This window comes from Anomalospiza imberbis, unplaced genomic scaffold (genome assembly GCF_031753505.1).
Source record: "Anomalospiza imberbis isolate Cuckoo-Finch-1a 21T00152 unplaced genomic scaffold, ASM3175350v1 scaffold_168, whole genome shotgun sequence".
Taxonomy (NCBI): domain Eukaryota; kingdom Metazoa; phylum Chordata; class Aves; order Passeriformes; family Viduidae; genus Anomalospiza; species Anomalospiza imberbis.
This window is the reverse complement of record NW_027099802.1, coordinates 58,746-68,796: the sequence shown is the minus strand read 5'-3', so window position 1 is coordinate 68,796 and position 10,051 is coordinate 58,746. Positions and strand designations below refer to the sequence as shown.

Below are 10,051 nucleotides of genomic sequence, written 5' to 3'. Positions count from 1 at the left end.
AAGGAAATCGGTTAAATATTGTGCAACTAAAATTTAAATTTAAGTGATCGTCAAATATACCCTCAATTATCACCAAACATCGCAAAGTAAATGATTTTCAATAATCCCTATATGATCACTGGATATCACTAATAAGGTATCAAACGTACATTGAGACAAAAAACAGGAGTCCATGGGAAAGGTTAAAGTCTAGGGGACGTTCTTCCAGAGCATAGACCCAAGAAGTCCCCTAGCAGGCCCACAGGCCTCCGCAGTGGCTCACGCAGATCCAAACTGCACCAGTTTTCACTCCCTCATGTAGGCCTTAGTTCCCGTGGCAGAACTCGCCTTCCCACTGGACACTCACCTGTGCCTGAGCCTGTGGAGAAGCCAGGCTCCCTCCCCCTCTGCCCACAGCAACACAGACACTCCCAACCTTTCCCAAGAGCTGCAGCGCAACCACAGCCACAGCAGCAACCCCAGCAGTGACACCACTGCTCTGCTCCGTTTTGCCCCACTCTGCTCCTCTAGTCACAGCTGCAAGCCTGTCTCTCCACAACAGGTTGTGCCTGGCGGCAACAAAGCCACAAGACTTCTGCCCGCTTCCAATCCATGCCACAAACCCCATCTATGGCTCTTCCCACATTTAAGAAACACCTGACCATTCCGAAGCAAATTTAGACCTTAATGACAGGGTGAGAACAAAGGGAAGCTTCCAACACAGTGAAGGTTTTATTTATTATCCTATTTATTTCCACTATCAGTCTAAACAAACTACAAACTACGAGCTAGAAACTAGGAACTAGGAACTAGAATAAACAACTATGGCCTCTTCCAGGGCTAGTATCTCCTCTCGGCCATAAACTGCTGCGTTGCCACGATCAGAGGCGTCAGGCTGGAGGTCGGCTCGGCGGAGGTTACAAACGGATGCTGCCCAAAGAGAAAAAGAAGAAATTAATTTCTACTTACCTCACAGGCTGAAACAGGCTTTCTCTGGCAACAAGAAAGATACAGAAAGGAGGGCATTCTGTGCACCTCTGTCTCCACATCCAGGACCTTGCTACATGGGGCCAACATGGCTCCCAATCCCACAAATCCATTAATTCAGATGTCTTCAGCTGAAGGAGATTTGGTCTAGGTGACCTTGAAAGGCTCCTTCCAACCCATCCTAGGCCAGGATTCTCCTCTCTTTTCCTTTGAAAAGCCCCCCAGACTGGAGATTCTTAGGAGCGGGGCCCATCCGAGGCCTTGGACTTGAGCAGATGAGGAGCCCCTGGCAGTGGGTGGCTGGCGCATCCGGCAGCCGCTTTGCCTTTTACCTGCAGAAGTTCCTGGGCAGACCAGCGCCTGTCCTCGTCCGTCTCCAGGCAGCAGTGCAGAAAGTCTCGCAACCAAGCGGACTGTTGCCTGGGGTTCTGCAGCTTCGGGCTGCCCCTGGTGCTTATCAGCTGTTGAACCTAGAGCAGAAGGAAATGCCACGCTCTACCTGCCTCTTTCACACCCCAAACTGCTCACACAGACCCCACCGGACAAGCTCCGCTCTCCAGTGGCTCTTTACTCCCTGCCCGAGGGTGGCAGATACCTTTCCTGCCCCTACTAAAAGAACCCAAAGCCCGAGGCAGCCATAGCCAGTCCAATATGCAAAGGCTCTTGCCTTGGCCCCTGATTTCATTGGCTGAGGGAATTAGGAGCAACTCCATCAGCAAAAGCACCCTTTGCTTCTCTGAGCACTGACACCAGCTCTACAGGCGATGCGGAAGACAGACTTTTATCTAACTCTACTATTTCCAAGGATTATTCCATCAAATGCAGCTCAGCACTGCTCACTGCTCCCTTAGGCAAAGCTTCCATCAAGCAAAAGGCATCGTGAGGTTTTGGTGCAGTTCGTGATCAAATGCCAAGGGGATAATCTGGACAAGAAGCACGAGAGACTATGCAGCCTGGAACCCGTCATTTTCAGCTGCTAGCAAGCTTCCCAAGCAGAAGAATGGGAGCAGATTTTGTCCGAGTGACAGCAGTATCTGAGAGTAGTTGCAGCGTACCGTGCGGGAGGTCATCATCAGGTAAGGAGGCGCTCCTTCCACCATCTCCATCCCCACAATGCCAAAGGACCAGATGTCCACTTTGGGGCCATAGGGCTTCCTGCTGAAAATTTCTGGCGCCATCCAGTAAGTTGTCCCAACAGCCGATCTCCGTTTGCTCTGCTCAGCGGTGAGCTGAGCAGAAAGGCCAAAGTCAGCTGAGGAGAAAAAAACCATTCTGATCAAGCCAGCGTGAATTAGGGAAGCCAACAAAAGAATTCCCCACGGTACCAATGTCCAAGAAGGCAGTGTGGAATCCCAGCTGCAAAGGGGCCCTGCTGCCATTCCTCAGGCCTGCAGCCGAGGAAATACGGAATTGGCCACTTAGCAAAAGCCCCCAGTTTCAGGCAGTGGCTTTTAGTCCCCTGAAGCTATTAGACTGCAACTGCCTTGCTTGGGAAGGATCACACACAAGCCAAAGGCACCCCCTACCCCTTCTTCCCAGCAACACCTCCCTGCGCCTTGTGGCTGTGCTCTGCGCTCACAGCAGGGCAGCCTGCACTGCCACGGGCATCAGGGAACCGGCAGTCACCCAAAGGCAGCCCCACACCGCAGCCCGCCACGGCTGAGCCTGGCCAACAACACCCACCCAACTTGACAGATCCGTCCAAGCCCAGGAGAATGTTGTGGCTTTTGACGTCTCGGTGGATCACTTGCTTGGAGTGAAGGAAATCCAGGCCTTGCAGACACTGAGAGAGGAAAAAGCAACACGAGCCTAAGTGGATTTCGTCCCACAAGCAGGGAAGTGGCACATCTGACTTCCTGGGGGATGGTGAGCCATGGCAAGACAGGCTGCTGGCAAAGGCAGCAGAGCCTGCTGCTCCAACACGAGGACAGCAGTGCTTTTCTAAGTGCGGGTGTGTTTGCTTTTGAAAGAGAAAGGGCAATTGTTCCTCTGGCCAGTGCCCTGCAAACACAGACTCAAGAAGCACTGCTGCCGTGGCTGTACTCTCTCCAGCCAGACAACAGTGGCTGCTTTTGCCAACACCACGTTGGCTGCCAGGCTCTTCTTTCAGGCTGAGCTCTGTGAGAGTCCTGCGAGTATCTCTTTGTCTTTGCCACTTGCTTGACATGGTGCCAGCAGCACCTTTGCTCTTAGGAAGGAATGCGGAAGGAATGGGAAGGAACGCAGCGCACACAGGCTCCAGGCAAGTGTTTAGAGAGGCAAAGACAAACACCCTAGAAGAAGGGCAGGGACACTGGCAGGCACTTCCGATGCTCTTGCTACTGCCAGTTATAAGAGAAAGGCAGAAAGGAAGCTCGGAAGGTGAAATCTCTCCTCTCCTTATTACCCATTTGGAAGGACCATCCCGACCAAGCCGTGGGAAGCACAAGCACCATCCCTTACCTCCCGAGAGACAGCTGCTATCTCTCCTTCTGCCATACGAATCTCCCTAATGACATCGTGTAAAGAACCTCCGTCCATGTACTCCATCACCAGCCAGACTTCCTCGTCCACCAGGTAGCTGAAGGGAGGAAACAACAGCCTGGAGATGAATGCGTGCACTTCCTGATGGATTCTCCTTCCTGTGTCTCTCTCAGAAGAAGACAGGAGGAAGTCAATAATCATTGGCTATGCTCTCCAGGGCTTGAACTCAATCTACAGTGTTTTGTCAGCACATAAGACCCGTGGGAAAAAAAATCAAATGCCAAACCAAACAAAACAATGTGGAGAGAGGACAGGAACTCTGAGGCTGTTGGCTCAAGAAAGACAGGGCCAAGTCCGCTCTTTGAAAGCACACGTCAAACTAGGTATGCCAGCAAAGATTAATGCAGCCCCAATGCAATCTCCTCCCAAGACACTGTCGATCAGTCCAGAAACAGGAATTAACAGCTCCATCCTCTGTCAGCTCCATCCTCTGCCAGCGGTTGAACCGCTGCCTTGCAGGATATGGATGACCTTTCATGGCAGAACAGCAGAACCACTCACCTGTCTAGAAAGGTCACAAGATTGGCGTTCTTATTGCCACGCATGACCTGGATTTCATTCAGGCACAGTTCACTGCTGCTCTCTTCCAGGAGACTAATTTTCTTTATGGCCACCTACAACGACATGGAAAACCGTGAACCAAAGTCTGTGGCGCAGGACCACAAGGGGAAGACGGAGACAGTGATTATGGGATGATGGAGCTGGGCTGGGCCAAACCGCCTTGTGGCTGGACATCAGACCGCTTGCTTGGGCACCTCCCAGGACAAAGAGCCAGATACCCTTTGCCTTGTAAACCTGGGAGAAACATGGTCTAAGCTCTCCACCGCAAAGCTCTAACAACACAGGCTGTGCCCACAGTCTTCCCCCAGGGCCTTACTTTATCATCCCCATTTTCATTCACACACCCCTTGCAAGCAGGAAGCCATTTTGTGCCGGTAAGAATGGAGCAAAACTGCTGGGAAACCTTTGGCACTTCTAGGGGGCTTGATCATTACTCCAGCAACCACTGGCATTCTCCATTGCACAAGAACAAAGCAAACCCTTGCAGACATGACAGATAAAATGCCGTCCTAAAACAGCACTGCAGAAGCTGTGGCGCTGCTTGACGCTTACCTCTTCTCCTGTGGCAGTCTCCACTGCCATGCACACCGTGCCAAAACCCCTAGAAACAAAAGAGCAGCAGAGAAAGAAGAAGTCCTTTAGTCCCTGCAAGTGCAGGACACCGCGGTCCAACCGCGGAAAAAAAGTCCCGGGGCAAAGAGTAAATGGAACACGACAGATTCTCGTCTGGGTCTTTTCTCCCTTTTCTCTTTCTGTATCTGTGCATGTGTGGGATTTTTCCAGGCACATGCCGGTTCGGCCTTCTCACACCTCTCCTTGGAGTCTATCTGCCAAATTCAAGCACCACCACTCAGGCCTTCTGAGAAGTCTGAAGCCATGTAAGAGCCATTGGAGGAAAGCCTCCAGACACAGATCCTTTCTCCAGCTTCCAAGGAAAATAGTGTCCAGCCACAGCCTGCAGCCACAGCCGGAGCAGGCAAAGGCTTCCACTGTTGCGCACACAAATGGAGAAGTACTCAAAATAGAGGATCCTTAGACGGCTGTGTTCTGGGTCCAGAGCCATTGGCAGCTGCTTCTCTTTGGTGCACCAGACACAGGAAGGGCTCTACTTTTCTGGCCACTTCAGCTATAAATGCTGACCAGTACTTAGAGATCATCAGGCATCATCTTAACGCAGTGTCTGAACAGCTTTGGAGCTTGCCTGCTGTCACTCTGGGGAGGTGTGACACCAGCAAAATGCACCGCCCCCCGCTGTGAAGAAGGAGCTGTGGCTGCACTCACCCTTTGCCAATCGTTTCCAGTTCTGTGTACTTAGCCTCAGGATCTCCCTCGCTCACCAGCATCTCTGTAAAAATCCCAAGGAAAGATGTTCACTTCAGAAGAGGTCCCACCCTGCAGCAGATCAGAAAGGCAGCCCCACTGTCTGGGACACTCTGCCCTTTCAACTCAGTCAGCTGGGAAACACCACCACCACCACCACCACCACCACCACCACCACCTCAAAAACAACAGCAGCAAGACAAGCAGCCCTGCAGCACAGATGGCCTGCCCAAAACTAGAAGTCTACACTAAAATCTAAGCACATCGAGAAACAGTCAGAGGAGACAGGGATCAGAAAACTGCAACCAGGAGAAGTGATTGTTGTCTACAAACATTAAGGGCAGCAGGAAAAACAAAACCTTTCTGTTCTTGGCCATGAACACTCTGTGACATTCAACAAAAGCTTTCATCCTTGCAAACATCCAAGGCATCTTGGGTTCTGGAATCAATTCTTATCAACAGCTGCCCTTTCCAGAACAGGAAGAATATTGCAAAGTGCTTCCAGCAGAGCCGAGATCTCCAGCTTTAAGCAGGACTTTGCCTAAACAATGCCCCTCTGCCTTTCAAGAGCAGCAGCTTATGTTATACCCTACTGTGATGGGCCTCAGGAATGAGGTCCCTCAGCCTTTAGGCCAGGCTAAGTTCTGAAGATGACCTTGGCTGTGCCCCACAGGAGCTGGGCCCCACAGGAGCTCCTTGAGGCCTATTCATTCGCTAGGTCACAGCCTCCTGCTCAGCCAGAAACAACCTCTGTTTTCTTTTTGGCATAGAGGGAAGCTCAGGCAAAGCCAAACCAGGCCCAGCTGCCCTCAGAGGCAGGAGCAACACCCCAGGGACCCCTCACCACCTCAAAGCACAACAGCAGGTCCTGTGTGGAGGCCACAGGACCTGGCACTCAGCTGAGGAGGAGCAGGAGGTGGGACAGCTCTTGCTGACACGCGCACACACAAGGCACTGCTCCGGCGGACAAGGATCACAAAGCACATACTCAGCATGGCCAGGCACTTGTCCTCTGTCCTCTCTCCCAGCTGCTCTCTGCTGCCAGAGGAACCAGTCGTGCTCCAGCTGCTGCCAGAGGAACTAGTCGTGCTCCAGGTGCACGAGCTGCTCAGGCTTGAGTTTCCAGCTTGGGGACTGGAGGCTTCTTCAGGGCCTTCAGCTGCAGCTCGTGCAGGTACCAGGACACAGGAGGTGGAGCTCTGGGACAAGAAATTCATTTGGGTCACAAACATGCCTGCACGTCGGAGGTGCCCCTCCGATCCCATTTCAAATGCAAGCTCCTAGGAAGACGCTGCTGGCCACACCCAGGGCTCTTCACCTCTCAGCTTTCGCAGCCCACTTCTCCAGCTCAAGGCGCAAAATCCAAAGGCTGCTTTTACATGATGGACAAAATGACACCAAAGACACTGCTAGCCAAAACAGGCACTTACTGACGTGGGCTGCTCAGGCCGCAGGCTGACAGCAGGGGCAGGTTCATTGGCAGCGGATTCCTCCTCTTCAGCCTCTTCCTCGGGTGCAGAGGCAGCCAGAGCAGGTGCTGACGCTGCCCCTGTGCTCTGTGGGCAGACAGCAGCATGAGGGTCAGGAAAGAACCTGTCATTCAGAACCTTCGGTATATTCAGCTACAGGCCCCGCTGCAACTCAGCTGTTCCTTTAGCTACTGACTGACTTTAGCTGTTCTGTGGGGAGGGCCTGGTCCCTCCTGGGGACAGTGTCTCCCCATATCCTGCAAGGCTGTGAACTGCATCTTTGCACTGCTCTCTTCACTGGGGACAAGGAGCCTGCACAGCCACTGGGCACAAAGGGCTTCACTTGTACCCCAGGAGCATCCCAAGACATCCTAATGCTACCTCTTGTCTCTGGCTAAGACAAATTCACAGCCCCTGTCAGAACAGTAGGAAAGCGATGCCTAAGCGTCCAAGTTCCACACCCCTTTTCCAGGCCTCACAGGCTGGGGGAAGTGCTCTGGAAGAGCTGGAAGGATTCCAGCCCTCAGCATCTTCAGCCAGGCACGGGAGGTGCTGTCTGACCAGAAACTTGCAGCTATGCTTTGTTCCAGCCACAGGACTACCCAGAGGTGCCACTTACTGATGCTGGATGCTCAGGCCCTGCAGTGGCAGCAGGTGCACTTTGGTGGGAATCTTCCTCCCCTTCGGCCTCTTCTTCAGGAAGACGTGCAGCCAGAGGAGGCTCAGAGGTTGGTTTTGGGCTCTGCAGACAGACAGCAGTGTGAGGGACTGGTAACCTTCTTTATATTCAGCTCTAGAGCCAGATGCACTAAGGAGAAATCATCTGCACAGAAATGGCATTCTAAGTTGTTCAAACTCAAGTAGAATGGGCCAATTCGATGGGACTGCACTCTCTTCTACAGGAGAAATTCCATCATGGCTTAAAGCACCAAGCAACCCCACTTTCAGCTGCTTAAAAGCTCTGAAAAGGAACTGGAGGAAACAGCCCGGGATCCAACTCCTCCTGCAGCTGCTACTGCTGCTGCTGCTGCGGCTGCTTCTGCGAAGAGCCTGCACTGTACTTCCATTCATCCAAGCAGGCTGGCGCTGGACTGCAACAGGCCCAGCTCACAGCTTGCTCCACAATTGTCAAATGCTACCAACGCCAAAGGCTCCTTTCCCACTCACCCAAGGACCGGATTCTCTCCAGGCACGGGTGACGTGACCTGCAACACACAAGGGAAAAAGAACCAGATGCTGTAAGAAAACTGCCTGTGCTGGGCAAGCCTACCAGAAAGTCACCAACCCAAAGACAGATCATTCTGTTTTCACTACGTCACTCCAGCAGCAAGCCTTGTGTCACACAGCAAGCAAGACAACAGCACAAACCACTGCCTCGTGTCTACCTTCTGTCCTCTTTGGCCACTCAACCCATAGAAACTTGAGACTGAGAAAGTCTGAGTGGTTCTGTACTAGGCATTACAGCTTCTGCCCCACCCCATCCAGCAGGAGCTACAGCTCCTCTCTTTCCTGTACTTCAGTTTTCTGAAGAGATTGCATGCAGCAATTGCCATGGGCTTACTGAAAGCCTTTCCCCAAAATAGCTTTGCCCAAGTCCCCCTTAACCATGGTGGCAGTTCTGTGGTGACACAGCACAGGAACAGCTCCTGGCTTCAGCAGCACACAAGAACTCCTCTGAAATGTCTATCTCAGAGGCCTTTTCCAAGCTGAGTCTGTGGTTTCATCACAGAACAAATGGCTCTTCTAGCACGCAGGAAGTGTCAAGTTCCACAGGCACGTCCTGGGATGAGGGAATGCAGACAAGAAGACTTGAACTGAGGGACTTTCCCTCAGTCCTGGAGAGCAGCGCACAGCTTTCACAAGGACTCCTGTCAAGCTCTCCCAGTCTTCCTATCTTGGAAGTTGTCTTGCTTGAGCCAGCAAACTGGGGAGATTCCAGACTCCATTGCCACAGGCTATGCCACGGGAGGAGCGGAACCCCTGCAGGCTACATTACAAATGCTGCCCCACGCCCCACTGGCTAGAGACACCCCCTTCTTAGCTGCAGCTGTTGACAGCAGCTTTACCCAACTAAAGGCCTCTTGGTGGCATTTTGGTTTCCATATGCCGCACTGAACAAAACAGTCCACTTACGTGCCAGGTGGGTGAAAAAGTACCCAGAATAAGCCAAGGAGAAAGCCGTGCAAACTGCAGCACACACCCTCTCCATGGCTCGAGCAGTGCTGCTCAAGTCTGCACCAGACAACGCCTGTGGGGAAAAAACAAAAATACTCAAGAGTCCTGCTGGCAGAGACCTCGGCGATCAGCAGGTTCCGCCTGCAGCGAGCGTGCCACAGAGCTGCTCTGCGCACTGAGCCCTTCCGGGCCTCGGCACAGCAACTTTGCCTTGACAACGCTGGGATGCGGCCGCTGACATCACAATAGCAGCCACCCTAGGCTGGTTTGTGAATTCATGCATAGAACCAGGCCTTCTCTACAGCTCAGGCCAAAAAAAGCCTGCAAAGCTCTCCTCTGCTACAAAGCAACACAAAAAGCCCTCCTAGTCCAGAACCTGCTGCTCAAGGCATCTAAGAGTAACTCCAAGAACACACTAAGCCCCTGTAGCCCACACCGAGAAGCTGAGCACTGAGAAGGGACCAGGAGGTGAGGAACCACGCTAGTGGTCTTTGGCCACCAATGCTTCTGGCCAATAATGTTCCACCTGGACCTTCCTCAGCTCTTGAAAGCAGCAAACAAGGAGAAGCACTGCTTTAATTGCATTTAGAGCTTTCTCCTAGCTACAGAGACGAGGTCATGGATCTTTCAGCACTATTTCTTCCAAACATTGTACATCATAGCCATAGTAGGATTTCAGCAGGGAAATGCCATGACCGGAAATGCAAGGGGGATCCTTCTGTCTGGCTCCCTCTAGCACAGAGGCCTTGGCACCAAAGCACCACCACCGTTTCCCCCCCCAGCCCCAGCCCCCCCAGTTTTGTCCTTCCACAGTATTTCTTAGGACACGGGGCTGAGATGGGTGGCACAGAAGTGACAGCTCTGACACATGGCTGAAACCATCAGGGCCAGGGTGGCATCTGGGACTGTATTTCCGCTCCAGCAGAACAAGGCAACCCAGAGTGGTGACACTGATACCAAGTGAGTTCAGCCAAGCCAAAAGGGAGCCCAGCCAAGCCAAACGGAGCCCAGCAGGGTGGGAGGAAGAGGCAGTGAAG

The 10,051-nt window shown here is 52.6% G+C and overlaps 1 protein-coding gene across 1 annotated transcript; it reads right to left on the bottom strand.

Moving 5' to 3' along the window:
• Positions 1-849: 849 nt before the first annotated feature.
• On the bottom strand, positions 850-5,384 carry LOC137466230 (serine/threonine-protein kinase PAK 3-like; the record flags this gene model as incomplete). The annotated part of the gene is made up of 8 exons (XM_068178064.1): positions 850-909; positions 1,299-1,436; positions 2,022-2,218; positions 2,650-2,749; positions 3,409-3,526; positions 3,991-4,103; positions 4,603-4,651; positions 5,332-5,384. Coding segments are annotated over 8 exons (828 nt in total), but the record flags the coding sequence as incomplete, so codon positions are not given.
• Between the last annotated feature and the right edge of the window lie 4,667 nt (positions 5,385-10,051).